At 32.9% G+C, this 27,784-nt stretch overlaps 2 protein-coding genes and 1 non-coding gene across 3 annotated transcripts; 2 read left to right on the forward strand and 1 right to left on the reverse strand.

The window, feature by feature from the left end:
- Positions 1-4,017: 4,017 nt before the first annotated feature.
- On the forward strand, positions 4,018-7,447 carry LOC147516718 (RNA-binding NOB1-like protein). The gene is made up of 5 exons (XM_086589191.1): positions 4,018-4,369; positions 4,456-5,563; positions 5,959-6,127; positions 6,758-6,877; positions 7,138-7,447. Exons 1-5 carry the CDS (start codon positions 4,060-4,062, stop codon positions 7,282-7,284), a joined length of 1,854 nt encoding a protein of 617 aa, XP_086445317.1. The 5' UTR covers positions 4,018-4,059; the 3' UTR covers positions 7,285-7,447.
- A 6,681-nt stretch (positions 7,448-14,128) lies between these two features.
- On the reverse strand, positions 14,129-14,201 carry TRNAA-AGC (transfer RNA alanine (anticodon AGC)). The gene has a single exon. It is a non-coding gene; the product is annotated as a tRNA-Ala (tRNA).
- A 9,348-nt stretch (positions 14,202-23,549) lies between these two features.
- On the forward strand, positions 23,550-27,784 carry LOC147516720 (phospholipase A1 PLIP2, chloroplastic-like). The gene is made up of 5 exons (XM_086589192.1): positions 23,550-24,329; positions 24,744-25,247; positions 25,601-25,660; positions 25,919-26,335; positions 26,985-27,784. Exons 1-5 carry the CDS (start codon positions 23,685-23,687, stop codon positions 27,561-27,563), a joined length of 2,205 nt encoding a protein of 734 aa, XP_086445318.1. The 5' UTR covers positions 23,550-23,684; the 3' UTR covers positions 27,564-27,784.

Here is a 27,784-nt window from a genome sequence, read left to right on the forward strand (position 1 = left end):
ATAACGACTCTGCCAGCTCAACTCGACTCCAAGAACACAAGCACTCACTTACTCATCAAGATCAGTTCAGCATCAATGACTCGTCACTCAACTCATGACATTATCATCTGCCACCCTCGTCATTGTTATCATTAGCATCAGACCTTTACCCATTGCAACACTCAAATCATGACCATCATATCATTACATCTTTAACCACACTCTTTCTTTATCAACTCAAACAACATAATACCTGGAACCACCACACACGTGCAGCCTGTGGGACGTGTCGCTCATCCTAGCAGTACACATGTCCATACCACCACACATATCCTACCAAATATTGCTCATAACACCTATAAAAGTCAACCTCAGAACTACGTTGGCTTGATTCCAGTCTCACTCATAAAGTGTTGGATACGTAGGCATCTACAGGAACCATTTCCATCCACCAAAACCATTCCCTTTCTTCATGTAGATTAGAACTAAGTCATAAACATTTGGTGTAATATCATGTTAATCCCTTAGGATAAAAATAGGCATTTATAGTGTCGTTTGTCTTCAATTTTAGTGTGTGTTTATCACATCCCTGTGTTTTAAAAGCTGCAAAGTTACTAACTAACACAAAGGTTGAAATATGTGTGTTTAGTTATGTGTTTTACATTATTATCGGCGGTGCTAATTTGAAATCATTATTGGTAGTACTCAATAGTTCCAAATTGCACAATCAAAGCTAGTTTTTGGCTTCTCCAATTTTAACACCAAAGTTCACTAATATATCATCGTTGTTGAAGTTTTTATTTAAGGTCCTTGCAATGATGATAATAATATCGAAGTGTACAAATTTTCTTATTGTGATCATTTATCAGTAGGTCTCAATAGTGTCAATCTCCTGATATAGTTCGTTATAGTTGATATTAAGAAGAAACTTTATTTCGAATTAGTTTGTTTTGCCTTCGTTATTGGAATATTTGTATAGTGTCGTATTAGTAGTAGTGTTGTTTGTCTTCATTTTTAGTGTTTAATTTGTTTCTCACTTATATAGTGTTCAGTGATAGCTTATAAAATATCTTAATTTGGAAGTGCATGCTGCATGCAATGAAACTTTTTTTTTATCGCTTATATAATGTCTTGTAACGCTTTTATAGTATCGTCGAGAGCGCCAAGATACTATTTTTTTTTTAAGTCTTACATATTGTCGTGGAAAGCTTATATAGTGTTTGTGAACTCTTATATAATATCTTTGGAAGCACAGTGAAAATGTTTTTTTTTATAGCTTATATAGTGTCTTGGGAAGCTTGTATAGTTGCTTGAAAAGATTATATAGTATTGTCGAAAGTGCCAAGATACTATTTTCGAAACTTATATAGTGTCACATATATGTAATTTTGGAGATCGCAACGCTTTGAATTGGCGTGACTATAGTTGAATCGAACTTGATCCTTAGTAAGGTATCAAGTTGATTGGTTGATAGCTAGCCTTTTGGGGGCATTACGTACTATGGTTGATAGTTAGCCTTTTGGGGATGTTACTATGTTTGCATTTGATTTGTATATACCAAATTGGTTGGCTGATATTAAGCCCCGATTTTCTGAGTTTAATTTACTTGCAAAAATGTGAACTAGCACCAAAGAGTAAGTACAAACTAATGGTAGTAACTAAATTGAACATGTACAGTTGACAATAACTAGTTATGTGGTTTGGAGTTCGTAATTTGGAGATATTGATCCTAAGTAAGGTATCAATACGTTAGTATGGTACCCGTTGTGGGTGTTAATGTAGTTAGCCCCAGTTTTGGAGCTTGATTGACCTGCACTAGATTGAGCTAGTTCCAAAAAAGAATTAGTGCAAATCAATAAGAATTTGGAGAAAATAGAGCATTGAGCTCAAATTATAACTGGCTTGTACTTGCGCTGATCGCTGCAGCTAGCCCCAGCTCGGAGTGTAATCGAATTGCAGTAGGTCAAGCTGTAGATATAGAAATTGGTAGTATAATCAAGGTTGTCGATAGTTTTAGTCGGAACACTTGCATATTGGGGAGGGGGTCAATATGTGGGCGCCATTTGATAATCACAAAAAGAGTTTAGATAACAATTAATGTATTTAGATCAATTTCCTACTCTTAAACATACCATACAATATAAAAAGTACGGATTCATTCTATACCTAATCAACAAGACGCATATGAATTCAACTAATTTAAACAAGAGAAACAATGGTGAGAGTTTGAATAAGAATTTAACTATTGTGATGATACTATGAATTATACAATGAATTTAAACTTATACTAAACTTAAACTAAGCAATAGAATTATGCGAATCAAATATAGAGAAAGTTAGAAAGAGATTGAAATCCACTTTTCAATTCCTTAACATACTAGCATAAATTGTTGAGAAAAGCCTAGTCTTTATATTCTCACACGAGGCTCAAATATAAATCCTAGACTTTTAATGATTCCTAATTACTTTATACTATCTCTTGTCATAAACTAATTAGCATGAGAGAAAGTTTGTTTTCCATTCTCATGACAAAACTCACAATTCTCTCAAGAAAAACCTAAACTAGTTTGAAGTTCTAACCAACAATTCTATACTAACGAATTAAGTTCTCTTAAAGCTTCATTCAAACTCCCTCTAATGAGAGTTTAGCTTTGATTCATTGGACTATCATAAGCAATATAATAAGAAGAAGACATAATAGAAATAGAAAATTAATTAAAATAATAACTTGAAGGTATTTTAATGGAGTGGAGGCTACAATATAAACCCTAATTAAAACTAAACTATTGGGGAAGAAGATCTTAGACTTTTGCCTTAATTCTCTTTATAAACTAGAGGTTTAGGTTACAATTTTCGTGCATAAGCTTGGGAGCTGAGTTTTGGGCCACGAAATCAAGTCCAAAGGCAAAAGAATTAAATCCAAAAGGGTCCAAATTGTTAAACTTTGTTGTACTGCTCTTTTTGTCCACATTTACTACTCTAATTGGGTCGAGGCCTAAATCAGTAGGAAGCTCTCCTTGAGTCGGTCATCTTGATATATAATATGTCTAATTCTGAGTTCTTAGTCCAACGATACAGCTTATTGAAGTTTTGTTGACTTTCTGTTCTTTTTCTATCCGAGTTGACTTTGACTTTTCAGGTTTGACTAGGCTTTATAAGGTTTTTTCTCCTTTAAACTTGGACTTTAAACCATAAAACTTCTTTAGTAATCATCTTAATTCCTTTTTCCATATAAAAGTAATGTCTTTATATACATATTTAGTTCCAGTATGTACTTGTAATACACAAAATGAAGTAGATAGTGATAAACTCACATTATTATAAACATAATTGGCCTAAATGAAATACTATTAAGGGATTTAGACTACAGTTTTGAGTACTTATCAACCTGCAAGATGGCACTAAAAATGTCAAATGTCAAATGCCAATATTAGTCATTCAAAATGCCAGTTATGTGAACGATTCAACTCAGAATGAATCATCTATTCAAATATTATATTTTTCAGAAAGTGGTCCATATTGTGCCAAATATAAGGACCAGCTATGGAGTTTCTCCTTCATAAGAAAACCATAGGTCGTTGCTATTAAAAACATATAGTTATTGTCTTCGAAAAGAACTCAAAGTCGCCATTAAGCTTTTGAGTTTTGGTGACGTCCTCATTATAAGAGCTGGTTATTCCTCCTGAAATTGACTTGGAGTAATAGTGTCCATTCAAGCTCCAGTGAACTATTGACCAATTACTAAAAAAACAGGGAATGAATTAGTAGAAAACAGTTTTAATATTTGAGGCATTGTGCTGAAATCATAGTTGTATTGAGTATGCACAGAAACATGCTAGGGAACTAATATCCATATCCTTGCTAAGGTCAAGGTGGTGTAATGGTATAGCCCCCAGTTGGTAGTTTGAGTAACAAACTATACTTGTACAAACTTGATGGCCCATATCCGATTGGTGATAACGGGCCATGTGGGCTGGAGTCACTTGGTAACCAGCCCTAATTTTTCCTATTGTACAAATCACACCGTCGGTCAGTCGTATAGCCTTAAAACCTATCTTCGAAGCAGCCCAAAAACACATAATGGAAGAAACAAAAGCGTCATCTTGTTGGAGTAGTATAGTGCAAAAACCACCCGTTCCGAAACAGCAAGACAACGATGGGAGAAATCGACTAGTTGAGGAGTGTAAATCCAGTCAAGGAATATCAATAGCTGTTATTGATGCTAATGCGATCATACAAGGTGGAGACAAGTTAAAAGATTATGCTCATAAGTTTCTTTCCGTTTCGGAAGTCTTGGAAGAGATTAGAGATCCTGTTTCGAGGCATAAGCTCGCTTTTTTACCGTTTACTGTTGAGACTGTAGAGCCTTCTTCTCAAGCACTAAATGCAGGTATAACTATTTATTCATTAACGAATCTATATTGCATTGTTTGCCTGCTTCAGGTATCATTAACTTTTTTTATTTTAATTTGCCAGTTGTCAACTTTGCAAGGGCAACTGGTGATTTACACACCCTCTCAGATGTTGATCTCAAACTTATTGCGCTGACTTATACATTGGAAGCTCAGATTCATGGGACCAAGCATCTAAGGGATACCCCTCCCCCAGTCCATCTAGTTAATGTCAGAAAGATGCCTGAGAAAGAGTTGCCTGGATGGGGTTCTAACGTCCCTAATTTGGAAGAATGGGAAGCTTTAGAACATGCCGCGGAGGCGGGTTCAAATTCTGAATCCAAAATCCTCCCCTTGAAGGACCTAAACTTGAATGTCATCTCCATTGATAGTCATACTGGTTCTGAAGATTGTTCTACAGGAAAAGCTGCTGGTGTTTGCGAGGAACATGAAGATATAAGTTGCAGTTTTAGGAAGCCTAGAAGATATAGGCATGTCAAGAAAGAGATAAACATTGAAGGTAAAAAGATGGTTGCTGATGGAATTGATGCTTCTCAGGGACAAGTTGATGAGAATGGGAGCGATTGGCTGCCCGCTGTAAGTCGAAGAACTCACAGAAGATTTCTGAGAAGAAAAGCTAGACGGGAACTGTCTGAAGCATCTTCTGACAAAGAGGATTTCCAAGTAGAAACTAGCATGGAAGCAGTTGATGATAGTGAATGCCCTGAGCTATTGCATGAGAGTTCTGATGTGACAGGAACTGTAAATGAAGTTCGTGGTGGAATTGTGGAAGAGAAATGTGTTGATGGTGATCTTTCATCTATTTTGAAGCAAATGAGACTGGAAGAAGATTCATGTGATATGCAGCAAGATGAGACAGAAGTGAAATTGAGCTTTGAAGGGGCAGTTTGTATCTCAGGGGTGACAGGGGATTTATCCACTGATGCTGAAGAAAATGCCACTGAGATCTGCAGTGAAGGATCTGATCTCCCAGAGATGATTAATCAGACCAACGAGATTGTTGATGCATCATGTGCAGATGACATGAGTAGTGAGCAGAGCTGGATGTTGCGGTCCTTATCTGAATCTAGTGTTGCCTGTGTAACGAGTGACTTTGCGATGCAAAATGTAATTCTGCAGATTGGTCTGCGTCTTCTGGCACCTGGAGGGATGCAGATTCGTGAGCTACACAGGTTTAGTTCAGGACTTGTTTTGTTTATTCTTTCTTGCTTTTATTCTTTTTGTTTATGGTTTTACCGGTTGCATATTTTACAAGATTCCTTGATTATTTTTGTGGACTACTAGCCGTCAAGAAATATATGCAAATCTCTGCAACAAACATCATACTTAGTTGTTTGAATGGACATATGCAATCCTTTTTTGTTTGTCCCTTGGCCAATATGTATTTCTTATTGGCAGACGTACTCCAAACTTACCCAAGGATAGTTCCAAGCCTTCAACATCTTTAGTCTTACTAGATAGTGGTGCTGTCTTAGAATTCAGTAGTTTGTTTCAATTGTGGATACGTTCCTGGAGTAAGAGTGGTGGGATGTGTCTTTTCTTAGTCGTTAAGCATCTGTTTGTACAGGTGGATACTTAAGTGTCATGCATGCAATAAGGTGACAGCTGAGATTGGGAGGATATTCTGTCCAAAATGTGGAAATGGTGGTACTTTACGCAAGGTAGCAGTCACAGTTGGTGAAAATGGAATCGTTCTAGCAGCTCGTCGCCCACGCATTATTCTTCGGGGTACAAAAGTAAGTACATGAATTGTGAGCTTTTGCATAGTCCTTCTGTTAGATAATTCGGTACGAATATGAAACCATCTGTCTGGTTGGAGAATAATGTTATTATCAAGCCGTCTTTCCATAGAATATGAAACAACAGTTAATGTAATTCTTTTTGGACCACTGCAATGGCAAGATTTGTGGAATTAGGTAATTCTTTTTTGGTGCATATATGTCTGCCTGTCCATTGTAAAGACCTTTAGAATTTTCAAATTTGCATAGTGGGGGCAGAGAGTTTCTACCAAACAATTTTGTGTGTGTGTGGGGGATTATTGGTAATTTTTTAACATGAAGCTTTGTAACGATCAGAGATGCTATAGGCGCTTTTAAATTGTTCTAGATGCTATGTGATTAAGTATATATATACTGTAGGAACAATATGTTACAAAGTCATAGGCTCATAACATGCCTCTGTTTAAACTTGTGGATATTATATCCTTGGACTCTAGGAGTGCCCCTTCTGCCAATAAAACCATATATGCATTTTTGCTTTCTTGATTTGTTTGATAACTTAACATTACTATGTGTGCTTATTGTATCTCTGTTTTCAGTGTCTAGATTTTCAAATAAAATGCTCATACTTATCCTTGGTTATTTCAGTTTTCACTGCCATCACCTCAAGGAGGAAGAGATGCCATTGCCAAAAATCACATTCTACGCGAAGATCAACTTCCACACAAACTCCTGTACCCTAAGACAAAGAAGAAAGTGATTAAAGAGGTTAAGTTCTCGCTGCTTGTCTTTTAACCTTGTTTAAAAGCTTATTTTTATTTATATCTCGGTGGTTATGTGGAGTGGAATGTGATGGGTATGAACGTTGATTTGAAATTGTCTAAAGAGTGTAAACATTTAGCAGCAGTATTGATAATTTTGAATGCCTATTCCACTAAAGAAATACTGAGTAAATCAAAAGATTTTGTGATCTTCTTACGGTTAACCGCTTTTTCTAATATTTACTTATTTACTTTATTTTTTTTCAGGGAGATGATGTATTTGTTTCAGATGACATCTTTGGCCATATGTCTGATAAAAGAGCTCCCTTGCAGCCTCCTGTAGGAAAAGCACTAGCGGCTTTCAGTGGGAGAAGGAACCCTAATGATAATCACTACTCTCGTGCCAAGCACTAGATGTTAGTCTAGATGTTTGTTATAGCTGCTTTCTTATTTTATTTATATTTGGTTGCTGGAGTTTTATTTAGCAGATTGTGTTTGAAAACTAATTTATGCACTATGAGTATTTGCCTAATACTTTCTGAGGTTTAAACCATAACTGTTAAAGAGTTTTGGACAATGCGTGGTTGCCTTGTTTAAAGTAGAGAAAAAATCGTTTAAAGATTTACTATAGTTGTGCATGTGAATCTCACAATAGTTGAATATACTAATATGGACTGTAATCTGCTGAAGTCTCGTGCAAAGACACTGATCATTAAGAGGTCTCTGTATGGCTTTATTGAGTTGTGGAAGGAATTGTAGTGTCGAGCAAGCCAACTTGAAGCTGGTATTACGCTCACTATGGGTTGTATTGCGCACAGCATTGATCTAATTTGCTAAATCTGGTTGCCGAACAGGTTCTTCAAAAATCACTTTGCACGGTAGTTCAGACTTCAGAACTAATAAAAGATTTTATGTGTACTTGCGTACTTGTGTATACATCAGACTTCAGAAAATCAAAACTATACCGAAGTACATGTGTAGTTGTGTATGTTTGTACACTTACGTCACACGCTTATTTTTCATTCCATAGACAACGGAGTCGCAAGAAACGCAGAACGTAATAGACCATCACTACCAATTATCAATTAATAAAATTAGCACACATTCACTCGAAGTCTTGAACATTACACAGGAACGTAGGAATAGATAATCACTAGATTTTGGACCGGGCATACGCTCGGGATCTATTAAATATTTTGTGTGTTGAAAAAGCTTTACAAAATGTCTCACACAAATTTTCGAATCAGAATATATTTTTATTAAAAATAAATAGAAATACGTTAATGACCAGCGATTATGGTGCATAAGTACTTGGAAACTAAGGGATCAAATTGAGATAGTCTCTTCACTTTGTGGTTTAGGATATTAATCCGTAATTTTCAAATAGAATTATCTTAAACTCTATCTAGCTTGTATAATAGTTTACTTAGATTTATGGTGATTTAGTGGCACATTTTCGAATAAGAATATATTTTTATTGAAAATAAACCGAAATACGTTAATGAGCAACGATTATAGTGCATAAGTAATTAGAAACAAAGGGATCAAATTGAGATAGTCTCTTCATATTGTGGTTTAGAATATTAATCCGTAATTTTCAAATAAAATTATTTTAAACTCGATCTAGCTTGTATAATAATTTTATTAGATTTATGGTGATTTAGCGGTAAATCATCACCATTCGGCTTACGTAATGTGTACAAATCACTAAAACAGATTGATTGTTTCCATATCCTCAAAGAATATACTACTCCCACTTGAAAAGATTTTTCACATGAACGTGTCCTACGAATAGGTGTCATTATATTAAATTATTCTAAAAAATATTAGCAATTATGCATAGCTATGAGATATGAAAATTATACTAATTACTCATTTAAATTTCTTGACCACTCTCTATAAAAAGGAAGCACCAAGCCTTGATAAAACTCATCGATTTCTTTTTATTGTTAGGTTTAATAATAAAAGTTTGATTGAAGCTTTGTGAGAATGCCCAATATGACGAAGATAATATTGAAGTTACTTGAATAACAAGACATTCCCAATTACAATAAAAGAATTATAATAAACACTATTTAAAATGCAAAACTATATTTGTTGAGACATTTATTCCCCCTACATATAATACAAATATGTTTTAGGATTATTAGTTCAATGCATTTGCATCAAGTTTTTTATTTTCCATTAATTATTCTTTGAAGTTAGTTTAATATAGTACATTGCATCCAGTTTCCAATTTCTCATTAATTATTCTTTGAGGTTAGTTCAATGCAATTGCATCAAGTTTCCAATTTCCCGTTAATTATTATTTGAGGTTAGTTTAGTGTAATTGCATCTACTTATTTATGATTTCCCGTTCGTTATCCATTAAGGTTAATTCAGTACAGTTGCATCAAGTTTTCAATGTTTCGTTAATTAGTCTTTGAGATTAGTTCATTGCATTTGCATCCAGGTTCCAATCTCCCATTAATTACTCTTTGAGGTTAGTTCAATACATCTGCATCCAGTTTCTGATTTTCCGTTAATTGCTTTTCTAGGTTAGTTCGATAGTTTATAATTTGTTTGCATACATGTAAGAGTCTGTTTTTATAAACTCACTTTTGTTTTGGGTTCCTAATTACTCGTAATTGCTAATGTGAGAAAGCTAAAAAAGTGGACATTTATGCTTTGAGGTCAGTGCGATGCAGTTATATCCGACTTCCGATTTCTAGTTAACTATTTTTTTAGATTATTTCAATGCATTTGCATTCAATTTCTGATTTTCCGTTAGTTAATTTCTGATTTTAGTTTAATGCAGTTGCATCCAGTTGTTGGTTTTCCGTTAATTATTTTTTGAGGTTAGTTCAATGCAGTTGCATCCAATTTCCAATTTTATGTTAATTGTTCTTTGAGGTTAGTTCAATGCATTTGTATCAAGTTTTTGATTTCTCGTTAATTATTTTTTGAGGTTAGTTCAATGCAGTTACATCAAATTTATAATTTACCGTTAATTATTCATTTAGGTTAGTTCAGTGCAATTTCATCTATTTTTCAATGTTTCATTAATTAGTCTTTGAGATTAGTTCATTGCATTTAGATCTAGTTTCCGATTTTCTGTTAATAACTCTTTAAAGTTAGTCCAATATATCTGCATCTAGTTTCTAATTATTTGAGGTTAGTTCGATACAATTATATTCGGTTTCTAATTTCCCGCTAACTATTCTTTAAAGTTATTTCAATGCATTTGCATTTAGTTTCCGATTTCCCACCAATTATTCTATGAGGCTAGTTTAATGCAGTTGCATTCGGTTTTTGATTCTATGTTAATTATTTTTTGAGTTAAGTTCAATGCATTTGCATCCAGTTTTCGGTTTCCCATTAATTATTATTTGAGGTTTGTTTGATGTATTTGCATACCATTTCCGATTTTCCGTTAAATATTTTTCAAAGATTTGCATCCAATTTATAATTTTCCGTTAGTTATTCTCTGTCATTAGTTTAATGCAATTTGCATAAAGTTTCCGATTTCTCATTAATTACTCATTGAGCTCAGTTATGTATTTGAATCCAGTTTTCGATTTTCTTATAATTATCCAATGTGGTGTGTAATACAAACTTCTACTGATCCATCTGTAATGTCCTTACAAACATGACATAAAAAATAAATTATGCTTAATTTACTATGTGGGATCATCGAAGATTATCCAGTTCCCGATTTCCCGTTAATTATTCTTTAAATTATGCATGACTCATTATGTGAAATCTTCAAAGATTATCTACGAACGGGTGCTGTTATATTAATTATTCTGAAAAATATTTGCAAATATATAAAACTATTAGATATTGATATATATTATATTGATCACTCAACCAAATTTTTTATAACGTGAAAATCTCACTCTCCATTAAAAAAAACATAACTCGCCTTTGATAAAACCCTTCAACTTCATTTTGTTGTTTAATAATAGAAGTTTGATTGAAATTTTATGAGATTGCCTAATAAGAAGAAGTTCATATATATTGAAGCTACTCGAATGGCAAGGAGTTCTCAATCATACGGAAAGACATAATATAAACATTATTTTAAATGTAAAACTATACTTATCGAGACATTCCCATAACATATAACCCAACTATATTTTGAGGTTAGTTCAATGCATTTGCATACAGTTTTTGATTTTCCGTTATTTATATTTTGAGGTTAGTCAAATGCGGTTGCATCCAATTTTCTATTCCGTTATTTATTTTTTGAGATCGGTTCAATGTAGTTGCATCCGGTTTCGATTTTCGTTAATTATTCTTTTCGGTTAGTTCAATACATTTGCATCCAATTTCCTGTTAATTGTTCTTTGAGGTCAGTTCAATGCATTTGCATCCAGTTTCTGATTTTTCGTTAATTATTCTGTGAGATTAGTTTAATGCATTTGCATCCAGTTTCCAATTTTTCGTTTATTATTTGATAAAGTTGCATTTGCATATAGTTTTTGATTTCCCGTTAATTATTGTTTGAGGTTAGTTCAATGAATTTGCAACCAGTTTCCGATTTCCCGTTAATTACTTCTTGAGGTTTTGTATCCAGTGTATTTTTTGAGATTAGTTCAATGCAATTGTATCCGGTTTCCGATTTCTCGTTAATTATTTTTTAAGATTAGTTCCACGCATTTGCATTATGTTTCCAATTTATAATTAATTTTTCTTTGAGGTTAGTTTAATGCAGTTGCATCTAGTTTTCGATTTCTTGTTAATTTAATCTTTGAGGGTTAACTCAATGCATTTGCATCCAGTTTCTGATTTTCCGACAATTATTTTTTTTATGTTAGTTTGATGTATTTACATCCAAGTTTTGATTTTTCATTAATTATTATTTATGGTTAGTTTAATGCAGTTGTATCCATATTTAGATTTTCTATTAATTACTTTTTAAGATTTGTTTAATGATTGCATTTGCATTCAGTTTTCGATTTTTCGTTAAATATTATTTGAAGTTAGTTCGATATATTTGCATCCAGTTTTCGGTTCCCCATTAATTGTTTTTTGACGTTAGTTTTATTCAGTATTATACATATTTTAAAATATTTGTCATTATTGTTTTGCCGTTATTATTAGTATTATTTTCATTTTCTATTATATATTTTGTGATGTTATTTTTTGTATAATTGTTTTTAACTATGTTTTGATGCTGTGTTAAGGATATATTTGAAATAAGTCAGTGCTTTATCATAGACACTAAAATTGTATGATTTGTAATAGGGAATTAGTTTTTACAAATCACCTATTTTTTAGCAATTTTTTTTTATTTGATCAAATATATAAGAATTGGAACACTAAAAGTGTTTGATTCGTAATAGGAAATTATTTTCTACAAATCATTTATTTTTTAGCAATTTTTTTTATTTGATCAAATATATAAGAATTGGAAATACACTCAAACTCTCTAAATATAAGAATTAGAAATACATTCAAACTCTCCAAAGAGGTTCCATGTACGTGGAATTGTAGGCTATTAGAAAATACTATCTTTCATATTGCCACATAGGATAGAGAAAAGGCTAACTCTCATATTAGAGTGCCACATAGGAGAGAGAAAATCCTCTTTTAAAGGTTTCTGCTTTAGTATATAGATAGTAGATTACAATCAAGTTGGGATCCAACAAATAGAAGGAAATGGACGTTGCTTGAGATTGTCTACCAATTGTCTTCTGCTGAACAGGCTTACCCAATCCATCACGAGAACGTAGGAATAGTCCCTTTCCCAACAATTCTGGAAACAGAGGAATTCCCAGACTCTCATCTCTCCACAGTATAGGTGGAGAAAACACTTTTAGTGCCACAAATATATTTGGTAGCTCCACTGTCTACCCACCAGTCTATCATATTGCTAACCAGGTTAACCTCGGTAACAACAGCAGAGAAGTTGCCATCTTGAACCATATTGGCATGTGCCTTATCCTTATTTTTGTTTCCATCATTTGGAAGTTTCTTGTGTTTACAGTCATCCACAGTATGACTACGAGTACCACATACATAACAATAAATATCATGATTATATGGCTTCTTGAATTGAGGTTGGGACTGGCTGTTCTTGTTCCAAAGGGGTTCTTCTTATTGGTCTGGGTATAAGGGACTTTGTTCTTAGAAGAACTAGTACTACCAGGCTTTCCAGTAACAAGGTTAGCCTTAGACTTCAATTCATAAGTCTCTTCTTTTGTTACAGTAATACAGTTATCTTCCGCAATGCGAAGATTCACAGTGAGGTCTTCCATGATCATTTCTTTTTTCTTGTGTTTTAGGTTGTTCTTATATTCCTTCCAGGAAGAAGATAGTTTCTTAATAATAGTTGCAACCTTAAACCCCTTACAGATATTGTAACCCTCTTGTAGAATTTTATGAACAATAATCTGCTTAACAAGTTTCAAGGTATGTAGTCAAATAAAACTTCATATTCATATGCCAACGCTTAAAATTCTTTCCATCAAAAAATTTAGGCTTGACAAACAACTTAACATGAACGAAGTAAAAGAGTATACTATTTCACCTTCAGATTGTTGGAAAACGAATTAATACTGTGTTACCTGATGTCGAGTAGCAGTAATATATAAATAACCAATAAAATAGAGCAGTAAACAAACAATCGAGGCTTGTTAAATCACAATGTCCTTAAGGTGAAATTGGCGCCGGTATTCACGCTGACGGTCTCTAGCACACACCCCGGCCAGGATTCAATGACCAATTATCCCACAAGACAGCACTCAAGCGAGCTCTAGGAACTCTCATACGCACTCCAACATAAGTAAAACCATAGTTTGTAAACATAGAAGAAAAGTAAGTATTTAGTTGTGTAGTTCGACGGTTGATCTTATAGAAGAAGATAAAGACGACGTTAGCCAGATGCACTAGTCACGCAGTGTGATTGAGGAGATCCTGCGTGGAGGAAAAACGTGGTTTGACTATTTTTCTAATGCAAGAAAGAAAAAGCCCAAAAACAAGCCCACGTGATGCCCAATTGGAATAGTATAATACATTGCTAAACATGAACTCGTGTATAATACATTTTATAATTTTATTTTTTTTGCTTGGTTAATGCATTTTATAATTCATATTCCTAGAACCTAAAATGAACAAGCTAGCCACAAAAATTTGCATAGAAATAGTAGCTTCTGTAATAATGATTGGTGTTGACGAATACTGATCCCAGATCCCAATTATGATGAACTTAGCAGTAAGGAACCCTTAGGTAAAAAATAAAATTTGAGATACTTAACCACAACCGCTGCGGCATTGGAGATGCGGGGTATCGATCCCCGTACCTCTCGCATGCTAAGCGAGCGCTCTACCATCTGAGCTACATCCCCAATCAACTATATTCATGTATTTTAAATTAATTTATATTAAGGTGCCATAGACCATACCTCAAAGTTCCAGAAGAAGAGAACAAACATGGAAGCCTTCCCTGTATAATTGCAACAATGAATATGTAAATCTATAGTTACTCACTTACTCTACAAAAATCAACAATTTAAGGAACTTTTTCCTTTGTATATGAAGACAAAGTATTGATCAAGATAAACCAATTCAAGCAGACAAACTTTTACATTTCTAGTACCAATCCAAAAACATAGTCAAAAGTCAAAACAAGTGTTTTGGTCGAACATCAAAACATAAAATTTTCATGGTTCAATAGTAATATAGAATTACTGTCATAATCAACCTATCATGGTATCTTTAAAAACTTAAAAGATTTTGAATGTTGTCGGGTACTTAAGTGTTAAGTCCAAGATTAAGTAAGGCACTCCCAATCACCACGTATATGCTCTTGATTTAGTCAATGTCTTGATATTTTGGGTTTTAGTTTCACTTAAGTTAATTGATCTCCATATAAAAATTTAGACACCAACACTTGCATTCAGGAGGTGGGATCTACTCATTAACACATGATTCAAGGAGTAGGATTTCGTCCTTAGTTAGACTCTAAAGACCTGGATTCTTCCTGGTTTAGCTAACAGCATTACAGCATGTCAGTCTTCAGGATAATTTAATAACCAGATCCAAACAAGGAATTAAAAAATGATTAACAGATTGTTTATTCTGCAATGCTTTTGTTTGCTAAAGGGTAACTTTAATTAGTAAGAGGAAAATTACATGGAAGTAAATTATTCTGCAATTCTACAGACAGAAACTAACAACAGTTTAAGACTGTTGTTGTTTTTCCTATTTAAGGATATCTAGAATTCTAGATCTCTCCGGAGCAAGGACCAAAATATCAATATCGGTGAATATATCGGTGTACCCAAAAACCGATATATTTCGGATATATCTATTTTTTGTGTGACCAGTCTAAACTATTTAAAATATCATAAATATCGGATATATCGGAAATATATTGGAAATATCATATTTATACTAAAAAATAGTCAAAAAATCAAACGATATCTTTAGATATATATTATAGCTATACGCCTATACCCTCTTGGCTCTATTTTTCAAGGCTTTACAGAGTCTCCAACTTTTTCTAAACTCTAATACTAATTACGGAAAAAAAAAAAAAAAAAAAAAAAAAAAAAAAAAATCCAAATCTTTAGATATATATTATAGTTATACCCTCACCAATCTATTTTTTTGGAGCACTCTAGAGACTTCAATTTTTTCTAAACTCTATTACTAATTATAAAAAAGTATGATATAAATAAATAATCTCATCTAAAGTTTCACAGAATATCAAACTTTTCTAAAACATATAACTAATTATGGGAAAAAAAAACTAAATTACAAAAAATAATATTTTCAACCAAAAACGATTTTCCTAAAATCTTTACGCTACAAAGAATAGTTTCCACACTAATCTCAGACGAAGTTTAACATAACAAAGTTTCTTTCTAGAAAATGATAATGAAACAATGAAAGAACAAAGGAAAAAATGAATTGAGTTGCTTGAACATTTACTTTATGCATTTGTTAACCATACATGTAACTGGAAAAAAGGGAAAAAAAATAAACTAATCATAAAATAAGTAATAGTGTACACCAAAAACAAATAAAATTGTATTGTATGCAATATATATATGGGCATAACAAATAAAGTTGAATCAATTTGTGGTGTAAAATTTAGTCATAGTTAAAGATTTCAAAAACCACATGCCACAATAATTACGATATATTTTAATTAAATTTATGAATTTTATAATTTTCAATTTTAGCGGAATAACGAGATTCAGTTAAAACGGACATTGGCTTAAATAAATTATATAACTATTGATTTAGTTAAAATAGACGTTGGGCTTAAATAAATTATATACCAAACCAAACCAAACCAAACCAAAACAAATTACATGTGAAAAATTAAATTATATAAAAAAATAACATCACAAAATATATAATAGCAATTGGAAAAAAAAACCCCAATAATAACAAATATTTTCAAATATATATAATAATCGCATTTAAACTAACGCCAAAAGAACAATTACCAGAAACAGAAAACTATATGCAAATGCATTGAACTAACCTCAAATAATATTTAACAGGAAATCAGAAATTGGATGCACATGCAAACATTAAACTAATAAACTAATCTTAAAAATTAATTAATGGACAATCAGAATATTGATATAACTGCATTAAACTAACCTCAAAAAATAATTAACGGAAAATCAAAACTTAGATGCAAATACATCAAACTAACACCAACAAATAATTGTCGGGAAATTGGGAACTGGATGCAAATGCATTGAACTAACCCTAAGAGATTAAATTACTAGGAAATCGGAAATTGGATGCAACTGTATTGAACTAACCTAAAAAAAATAACTAAATTGCAAAAAGTAATATTTTCAACCAAAAACGATTTTCCTAAAACTCTTACGCCACAAATAATAGTTTCCACACTAATCTCATGTGAAGTTTAACATAACAAAGTTTCTTTCTAGAAAATGATAATGAAACTATGAAAGAACAAATGAAAAAAATGAATTGAGTTGCTTGAAGATTTACTTTATGCATTTGTTAACCACACATGTTACTGGAAAAAAAAAAAAAAAAAAAAAAAAAAAAAAAAAAAAAAAAAAAGTAAACTAATCATAAAATAAGTAATAGTGTACACCAAAAACAAATAAAATTGTATTGTATGCACTATATATATGGGTCTAACAAATAAAGTTGAATCAATTTGAGGTGTGAAATTTAGTCATAGTTAAGGATTTCAAAAACCACAGGCCACAATAATTACGACATATTCTAATTAAATTTATGAATTTTATAATTTCCAATTTTAGCGGAATAACGAGATTCAGTTAAAACGGACGTTGGCTTTAATAATTTATATAACTATTGATTTAGTTAAAGTAGACGTTGGGCTTAAATAAATTATATACCAAACCAAACCAAAACAAATTACATATGGAAAATTAAATTATACAAAAAATAACATCACAAAATATATAATAGCAACTGGAAAAAAAAACCCCCCCAATAATAACAAATATTTTCAAATATATATAATATTGCATGAAACTGACGTCAAAGAACAATTAATGAGAAACAGAAAACTATATGCAAATACATCGAACTAACCTCAAATAATATTTAACGGGAAATCGAAAATTGGATGCACATGCAAGCATTAAACTAATCTTAAAAATTAATTAATGGACAATTAGAATATTGATACAACTGCATTAAACTAACCTCAAAGAATAAATAACGGGAAATCAAAACTTGAATGCACATACATCAAACTAACACCAACAAATAATTATCTGGAAATCAAAAACTGGATGCAAATGCATTGAACTAACCCTCAGAGATTAAATTACCGGAAAATCGGAAACTGGATGCAACTGTATTGAACTAACCTAAAAAAAATAACTATAAATTGGAAACAGGATGCAAATGTGTGAAACTAATCTTTACAAATAATTAACGGGAAATCGGAAACTGGATGCAACTACACTAAACTAATTTCAAAAAATAAATTTGATGCAAATGCATTGAACTAACCTCAAGAAATAATTAACATAAAATCAGAAATTGGATGCAAATTCATTGAAATAACCTCAAATAATAATTAACGGGAAATCAGAAACTAGATGCAAATACAACCTCATCGAATAATAAACGAGAAATCGAAAACTGGCCGGATGCAAATGTATTAAACTAATCTAAAAAAATGATTAACGGAAAATTGGAAACTAGATGCAAATGGATTTAACTGAGCTCGAAGAATAATTAGCAGTAAATTGGAAATTGGATGCAAATGCATTAAATTACAGCAAATAATAATTAACAAGAAATCGGAAACTGGATGTAACTGCATTGAACTAACCTCAAAAAATAAATAACAGAAAATCAGAAATTTGATGCAAATGCATTGAACTAACTTCAAAATATAGTTGTGTTATATGTTGTGGAAATGTCTCGATAAGTATAGTTTTGTATTTAAAACGGTGTTTATCTAATCTTTTTTCGTATAATTGGGAACACTTTGCTATTCAAGTAGTTTCAATATGAACTTTATCTTATTAGACAATTTCATAAAACTTCAATCAAACTTTTATTATTAAACAACAAATGAAGTTGAAAGGTTTTATCAATGGCGAGTTATTTTTTTTTAATAGAGAGTACGTGAGATTTTCATGTTATAAGAAATTTGGATGAATGAGTAATATAATATCTGTATATAATAGTTATGCATATATAGTTGAATATATTTTTCATAATAATTAATATGACAGGACCCGTTCGTAGATAATCTTTGAAGATCCCACATAGTAAGTCAGGTATATAATTTAAATAATAATTAACGGAAAATCGGAAACTGGATAATGTTTGATGATCCAATATAGTAAATCAAGCATAATTTATTTTTATATCATGTTTGCAAGGACATTACATATGGATAAGTAGAAAGTTGGTATTACACACCACATTGGATAATTAAAAGAAAATCGAAAATTGGATTCAAATAGATTGAACTGAGCTCAAAGAGTAATTAACGGGAAATTAAAATTTTTTATGCAAATGCAATAAACTAAACTCAAAAAGTAATTAATTAGAAATCGGAAACTGGATGCAACTGTATTAAACTAACGTCAGAGAATAACTAATGAGAAATTAGAAATTGGATGCAAATACTTGAAAAATATTTAACTGTAAATCGGAAACGGTATGCAAAAATGCATCAAACAAACCTCAAATAATAATTAACGATGAATCAGAAACTAGATGCAAATGTATTGAACTAACCTCAAAATATAATTAACAGGAAATCAAAAACCAAATGCAACTGCATTGAACTAATCTCATAGAATAATTGTCAGGAAATCAGAAACTACATGCAAATACATTAAAATAACATCAAAGAATAGTTAACGAGAAATCATAAATCGGATGAAATTGCATTGAACTAATTAAAATCTCAAAACATAAATAATCATAAATCATAAACTAGATGCAGATGTATTAAACTAACCTTAAAGAGTTATAAATAAAAAATCGAAAGTTGTATGCAAGTATAATGAACTAATCTAAAGACTAATTAACGAATATAGAAACATAAAAAAATGGATGTAAATGCACTAAACTAACCTCAATAAATAATTAACGGGAAATCATAAATTTGATGCAACTGCATTGAACAAATCTCAAAAAATAATTAACGGGAAATCGAAAACTTGCTGCAAATACATTAAACTAACCTCGAAAAATAATTAATGGAAAATCAGAAATTGGATGCAACTGCATTGAACTAACCTTAAAGAATAATTAACGGAAAATAGAAAACTAGATGTAACTGCATTAAACTAAAATCATATATTAACTAATAGGTCGGGAAATCAGAAATTTGATGCAATATCCTTGATGAATATTTAATGGAAAATCAGAAACTGGATGCAAATGCATTAAAATAACCTTAAATAATAGTTAACTAGAAATCGAAAACCGGATGTAACTACATCGAACTACCCTCAAAGCATAAATAACTGGAAATTGATTGGAAACTAGATGCGAACTAACTTCGAAAAGTAATTAACGGGAAATCAGAAACTGGATGCAAATGTATTAAACTAACATCAAAGAGTAATTAACGGAAAATTGGAACCTTAATGCAAATGCAATTAACTAATCTCAAATAGTCATTAACGAAACATTGAAAACTAGATGGAACTGCACTAAATTAATTTTAATGAATTACTAACGGAAAATCGTAAACTTGGTGCAACTGCACTAAAGTAACCTCAAATAATAATTAACGGAAAATCAAAAACTTGATACAACTACATTGAATTAATCTCAAAGAATAATTAATGGAAAATCGGAAACTAGATCCAACTACATACATTGAACTAGCCTCAAAGAATAATTAACGTAAAATTAAAAACTTAATGTAAATGCATTGAACTAACCTCAAAATATAGTTGTATTATATATAGGGAGAATATAATATCTCGACAAGTATAGTTTTGCATTTTAAGTAGTACTTATTATAATTATTTTATTATGATTGAGAATGTATTGCTATTTAAGTAGCTTCAATATCATCTTCGCCACATTGAGCATTCTCACAAAATTTCAATCAAACTTCTATTATTAAACATAACAACTAAAATAAATCGACGGGTTTTACCAAGATTTGGTGCTTTCGTTTGATAGAGAGTGGTACAAAAAATTTAAACAAGTGATTAATATAATTTTCATATCTCATAGCTATGAATAGTTGCTAATATTTTTTAGAATAATTTAATATAACGACACCCGTTCGTAGGACGGGTTCAAAAGGTAGTATATCGTATATATCGATTATATCGGCGATATAAAGTTTTATATTAAAAATTCCGATATAAATGGTTCAATATTCAGTAGATATATATCGGAAATATCGATATCGGTGTACCAAAAAATCGATATATATCGGAGATATTTTGGTCCTTGCTCGGAGTGACTGTATTAACTTTCAGTTCTTGTGAAATTGGCATGATGGAATTGTAGATAGCCCAAGACCTGTAGGTTCGAGTCCTATTTATAGGATTTCATTGACAACTTATTCGAGTAGGGTTTCGAACCTAGGATATTTTCCAATATACGAGCAATTTTGACCAATTTTACTAGTACCAATCAATTGAAATTATTATGATCCATTTTGGTGTTATCTTACGAAACGGACCGGGCCCTCTATAAATGTAATAGAAATAGGGGCAATATAGAGGTATTGGAAATCCATTTATATATTGTTCTCTTAAATTTGAAGATAGGTGGCCATATCAAGGTCCATTGGTGATGCCCTCACTGTCGAGAAACAAAATGGCTTTCCTTAATTTTTATTTGTTCATTTCTTATAATACAGGCTTCAAGGTGATCCAGTGCACATTGTAGATTGTAATGGTTCGATCGAAATTAACAAAACCTTAGCACGGCCTTGGATGTGCTCACTAATAAAGCGATCAATACCAGATCTACGTTCAGAACAATTTTGTGAAGGGATTAACGTAGTACCATTTTATTGGACTTTGCACTACTTTGTTTGGTCACATTATTAACAGGCCCGATTATGGACTCAAAAAGGTGGATGGTTCACCACTCCACCCGATCCAAAACTCATCTATCCAATAATCCAACCCACATTTCATTTAGTCGTAAAACTGCCAATGCCCAAAGTCAAAATCGCCGAATGGAGAGTTCCACATGAAGACGTAAGTAGACTCCAAATTTATTTCTTATACTCCACGTTTTGTCTTTAGTTGATCCAACCATACCACGTGGTGATCTCCTAAGAAGTTAAATTGACTTGAAAGTGCTTGTGGTTCCATTTTCACATTTTTTGTATATGCCCAAAAAGATGCATTTGATGCATTGGATGACATATTATGGCAGATTACAAATGGGAAAGGTTGATGAACTACTCGCTCAAGGGCATTAAACATTTAAACCATGATCAAACTACTCATACAATGGCAAATTTATGATTAAATTGTACTTAACTTATTCACACTCACACATGACCCAACCAGTCATCTTTTTTTTGTGGAATGCCTTATGGAACAAAATTTTGACCACTAATAAGCCACGAAATGGTGGTCCGTCACCCCAATTATTTTCCAAACAGTCAAGTTGGTAACCAGTTTTTGTTACAATTATGATCAAAACACTAAAAGTGTGTATTTGGTTGGTGAGGATTTGAGGAATGAGCAATTGGATCTAACATGTGAGATTAGTCAGAATCAGACACCTTTTCAAACAAAGATAGTCTCATAGTCTCTCACTAACAAGTAACAACAGACATTTACCATTATTATTAATTTAAAATTTTCTTGCCATATTTATTGAAAAAAAAATTACCACTGTTAACTTGGCTTGGAAAACACCATAAAGTGTTTAAACAGATTTTAATTATTGCACTCTAAAATCATAATAACATTGCAATCATGGTCCGACTTATTGTCATGGGCTTGTGCTTATTAACCGAGTAGGGAACTACAAAGAGTTGTGATTTCTCAGTGGCAACGTGTACGTGCCCTGTGCCCTGTGCCCAGTTGAACACCATGGTCGGCAAATAAACATCAATTTAGAATTTTCAAAAATAACATAAAATAAATATACAAACTCAGACTCATCCATTCCAATGTTGTAACTTTGGGTTTCTCTTAAATGTGGTTCTATCCAAGGCCCAAAATATCGATATCGATAAATATATCGGTGTACCCAAAAACCGATATATATCGGATATATCTATTTTTTTGGTAACCAGTCCAAACTATTTAAAATATCGAAAATATCGGATATATCGGAAATATCATAAATATATTGGAAATATCGGATTTATATTTTAAAATGGTCAAAAAGTCAACTGATATATATATCGATTATATCGGAAATATCGATTATATCGGTGATATAAAGTTTCATATCGGAAATTCCGATATATATCGGAAAAAAAAGAATTCTATATTCGGTGGATATATGTCGGAAATATCGATGTCAGTGTACCAAAATACCGATATATATCGGATATATCTGCGATATTTTGGTCCATGGTTCTATCCAAGACCCAAAATATCGATATCGATAAATATATCGATGTATCCAAAAACCGATATATATATTGGATATATCAGATATATCTATTTTTTTTGGTGAATAGTCCAAACTATTTAAAATATCGGAAATATTGAATATATCGAAAATATAATATCAAAAATATATTGAAAATATCATATTTATATTAAAAAATAGTAAAAAAGTCAACTGATATATATCATAAATATCAGATATATTGATTATATCGGCGATATAAAGTTTTATATCAAAAAATTTGATATATATCGAGAAAAAAAATTCTATATTTGATAGATATATGTCAGAAATATCAATATCGGTGTACCAAAATACCGATATATATTAACTATATATCGAATATATCGGCGATATATTGGTCCTTGGTTCTATCTAGATAGTTATTTGAATGAGGCCAATACATTTAAAAGTTCCAACCAAATATGGATGGCACCAAAATATCGTGATGGCTCAAAAAAATTCAAAGAATTGAAAATTGGTGCACGATGTGGAGCCATGACAGAGTTGAACAGTTATGTCCATCACATTATTTCCAATTTTGTTGGGAAAGAAAAGAAATATTCCCCTACAGCCCGTTCCAACCCACCTTAAACTACACATAGAAACAGCTTTTCTGTTCCCCTCCTATAAAACTGGTCACCTTCTTTCTTAAAAAAAAACTCCGTACGCCTCTGAACAGCGCACGTTAGAACTTGTCAACACCAGCCCATTCTTTTTCATCTCTGTATCAAAGAATACACCACTAGAAACAGAGAGAAAGAGAGAAAGAAGACATGGATGGTCTTTGTTTTCAAACAAAGATCAATGGGTACTCTTCAAAAATCACAAAGAATGGAGGTATGGATAGTTATAAGCAAAAGGCGCACGTTAGTGCTTTGGGTCGTTCTGGTTCAAATACAAATTTAGTTTCTTTAGAGACTTGTAGTAGTAGTAGTAGCAGTAATAGTAATAAGTTTTCGTTTACTAAACCATTGAGATCGTTTTGGCGTAAGGGGGCTGATAGAATTAGCCTTGGTGATGAACCTAGTATTGTTGTTGTTGTTCAAGGAGATAAAGAGGAAGGAGAAAGTGATGTAAGTGCAAAGGAAGTTATGATGATGAGATCTGAAGAGGAAGAGGAGGAGAAGAGTGAGAATTGGGTTTTGAAGATATTGAGAATTAGATCACTTTGGAAAGAAAAAGATGGGAGCTCAAATGTAGAGGAGAAGAAAGAAGAAGGTGAGGAAAGTGGAGAATGTTCATGTTGTAATGAGGAACAATATGAAGCTCTGGGGGTAGATTGTGATGAAAAGGAGGTGATGCAATTCGATAGGGAATCGTTTTCGAGATTGCTTAGACGGGTGTCATTGCGCGAAGCCAGATTATATGCTCAGATGTCATATTTGGGGAGTTTAGCTTATAATATACCCAAGATCAAGGTACTGCATTTTACTTATTTTGAGTATCTTTGTGAAGTTTTTGAATACTGAATTATGTATAGGGAAAATTGCGGAACCCCTTATTTATTTAGTTTTGAATTGTTTTGTTTGGTAGAATAAGATTTAGAAATTTGAGATCAAGGTTTTAAACTTTTATGCAGATTTTGAGCTTTGTATTATTCATAACAAAGCTCAGTTATGAATTGAATTCATCTTATAGTTTCTTCATTCTGTAGAAACACTGTCAAAATAAGCTCCAGTTAAATGTTTATATTTAGGACTCAGAATTAATGTATTCCTTGTGCTTAGAAATGTTGCAGCCTTAGGAATACTTCATATGGTAAATGAATGTGGGATCAAGTTAGAAATGTTAAGGAGGTTGATTTTGATTTCTTATTCTCTTTTTGACTCCAGCCTGGAAATCTTTTGAGATATGACGGCTTGCGCTATGTGACATCATCAGTTGATAAGAAAACCCAACCGTTAGAAGCAGAGAAAGAGAAGACGGTAAACCAAGTTGAAGTAGCAGAAGAGAAGCCAAAGCAAGTGAAGGAAATGATGGAGCATCACAAAAAGAGTGTTCATAGTGTAAGTGCGTCTGCAGCTTATCAGATAGCTGCTTCAGCTGCTTCCTTTGTGCAGGCTCATACTAGAAGTATTCTTCCCTTCAGATCTTCAAAGAGTGAGAGAAAGGAGGATTCATCAGATGGGAGCATTGGACTCAATGGAAGTGTTGAGATAACAAGCTCAGAGATGGCCTCATTTGTGGCCACTACTAATTCTTTGACAGCAGTGGTTTCAGCGAAAGAGGAAATGAAGCAAACCGTTGCCAAGGACTTTAAATCGGTGCACTCTTCCCCATGCGAGTGGTTTGTATGTGATGATGATGAGAGCGGGACAAGATTTTTTGCAATTCAGGTGAAGAGAAATTATCCGGAAATAGTTTATATATATTGTGTCAAGTACTAAAGGTTATAGCAACTCCTACACATCGAGACATGTTGCCATTCTGGAGCATCTATAGGTAGACTCCCTAATGGCTATCTAATAGCTACAGAAGAAATGTCATCTCCTACGTGGACCTTGTGATATTACAATGTAGAAAATTCATCTTGGTGCATCTATAACACCTCAACTCTTTGATCCGGCTAACTAGATTACGCTTGTTACTGTATGGTGTACAACTTCGAATATTACCCCATCTCCATGTAGTTATATCTCCTTATTCATTTTGTGACTGACTTAAAATGCAAGTGTCTTGTTTGTTGCAGGGGTCAGAAACGTTGGCTTCTTGGCAAGCAAATTTACTCTTTGAACCTATTCATTTTGAGGTAACTTATAATTCCGTCTCCAAATATCATCATTGTGATATGTACTGTCTCGAGAAACTAGTTGTCCTCAGCATAATCCCATTTCTCCATTCATTTATATGTTTAATAATATACTAGGTCACTAGCAATCAATTTGTTAATTATCTTTTTCTTGTATTCGAGAATTCTTCTGCCTTATGTCGCATTGTTCTTAATTCTTATGTAGTTCTTAAGTTTGTAATCGGTCATCTGCATGAAACCAACTATTGTTCGATCCAGGGATTAGACGTGCTTGTACACAGAGGTATATATGAAGCTGCCAAAGGGATCTATGAGCAGATTTTGCCAGAAATCCGAAGTCACCTCAAGTCTACTGGTAGGTCTGCAACCTTCCGCTTCACGGGCCATTCTCTAGGGGGGAGCTTGTCGCTGCTCATAAATCTTATGTTGATAATACGTGGTGAAGTGCCACTCTCTTCCTTGCTTCCTGTTATAACGTTTGGTTCGCCAACCATCATGTGTGGAGGTGACCAGCTGCTCCGAAGGTTGGGGCTTCCACGGAATCATGTTCAATCTATTACCATGCACCGAGACATTGTACCAAGGGCCTTCTCTTGCAATTACCCAGATCGGGTGATTGATATACTCAGGACTGTCAATCGCAACTTCCGAAACCATCCATGTCTCAAGAATCAGGTACAATATCTATTTCATAATATGGCCTTCTTTGTTTTGTACTAATGTAGTTATCAATCAATGTATGCCTTTTGTTGTTAATTCTGATTCAAGTGTTTTTGGTCTTGGTTGAGGTAATCAGATTAAGCGAAGCGTCTAGGACCAACTCATAGAAGTGAAAAAACTTTTTTATATTATATGGTGGTTTAGTTGTCCCTTTCATAGTTGATCTGCTTGGCATAAGTTACTTACACAGAGGCTGTATTTGTATATTTCAACTCCAACTGCATTGACTACACACAGGACCTAAGATTGATCTGTAAACCTGTATATCACTATATTGTAGGCTTGGTAGCATAAGCATGCTCCTGTAGCTTAGTTAGTGGTCTACTGGAGTTGTTATCACTGGCTTCGTTTTAAAATCTGCCAGCACCCGGAGTCAACAATCTCGGAAAAAATTGATAATTGGTGGCAACACCAAATTCTCGTTTTCATATCAGAGTTTAAGTCATATGTTTTAGTCACTAGTATATATTCCTTGCGCAATTTTTTCTCTTCAGTAACTTGTCCTTCCTCTGTTTTTCTCCTTTTGTTAAACTTCGTAGAAGTGTGTAAAAGATGCTTAGAAATAGTAATGTATTTGTTTATTTATGTCTTTTCCCTATTACAGAAACTGCTATATGCTCCCTTGGGGGAGATTCTGATCCTACAGCCAGATGATCAAATATCTCCTCATCACCACCTCCTCCCATCTGGTAATGGCTTATACGTCCTAAGCTGTTCTATGTCAGACACAAACGATCCAGAAAAGCAACTTCAAGCCGCACAGACTGTGTTCTTGAATTCCCCTCACCCACTTGAGATCCTAAGTGATAAGTCTTCTTATGGATCTGGCGGAACAATTTACAGGGATCACGACGTGAAAGCTTACCTGAGATCAGTACGCGGTGTAATTCGTCATGAACTCAACCGCATTAGGAAGGCCAAGAGGGAGCACCGCCGCAGCGTTTGGTGGCCGCTCATTGTCCCACAAGGCATTCATAATGGTATTGATGTGGGCAGGCAGGTTGCAACAAGCAATATAACTTTAAGCCAGTTAAGTTTCTCTGGCTTATTTCGAACTGGGGGAGAATCATTGAAGCGGTTTAGCAGACTTGTAGCATCACAGCATATGCATTTGCTCATCGTGCTCCTTTTTCCTGCACGGTTATTGCTTGTAGGGATTCACACTGTATTCGGTTTTCATTGATGTCACTAGTAGTGATTTTGTGATTAGTGCTGATAGTGATAAGCATCATTGTGTGTGTGACACTGGGTTAGAGGAGGGGTTAGTAATTCTTTTTAGAATAGTTATGCAAGTAATTGCTTTCTTGTATGTGAGATGGGAAAAATCCCAGGTTCGATATTTAAAGAAGAAACATTGTAGAGTACTAATGATTCAGAAGAGGTTATACTTTCAGTTTACAAAAA

Source organism: Coptis chinensis, chromosome 2 (genome assembly GCF_015680905.1).
Source record: "Coptis chinensis isolate HL-2020 chromosome 2, ASM1568090v1, whole genome shotgun sequence".
Lineage (NCBI taxonomy): Eukaryota > Viridiplantae > Streptophyta > Magnoliopsida > Ranunculales > Ranunculaceae > Coptis > Coptis chinensis.

What these genes read in the sequence shown, in the direction of transcription:
- LOC147516718 (XM_086589191.1), top strand. Translation starts at nt 4,060, where the DNA reads ATGGAAGAAACAAAAGCGTCATCTTGTTGGAGTAGTATAGTGCAAAAA. An exon ending in TTCTCAAGCACTAAATGCAG is followed by an intron (nt 4,370 to 4,455) that starts GTATAACTATTT and finishes TTAATTTGCCAG; the next exon opens with TTGTCAACTTTGCAAGGGCA. An exon ending in CAGATTCGTGAGCTACACAG is followed by an intron (nt 5,564 to 5,958) that starts GTTTAGTTCAGG and finishes CTGTTTGTACAG; the next exon opens with GTGGATACTTAAGTGTCATG.
- LOC147516720 (XM_086589192.1), top strand. Translation starts at nt 23,685, where the DNA reads ATGGATGGTCTTTGTTTTCAAACAAAGATCAATGGGTACTCTTCAAAA. An exon ending in ATAATATACCCAAGATCAAG is followed by an intron (nt 24,330 to 24,743) that starts GTACTGCATTTT and finishes TTTTGACTCCAG; the next exon opens with CCTGGAAATCTTTTGAGATA. An exon ending in CAAGATTTTTTGCAATTCAG is followed by an intron (nt 25,248 to 25,600) that starts GTGAAGAGAAAT and finishes TGTTTGTTGCAG; the next exon opens with GGGTCAGAAACGTTGGCTTC.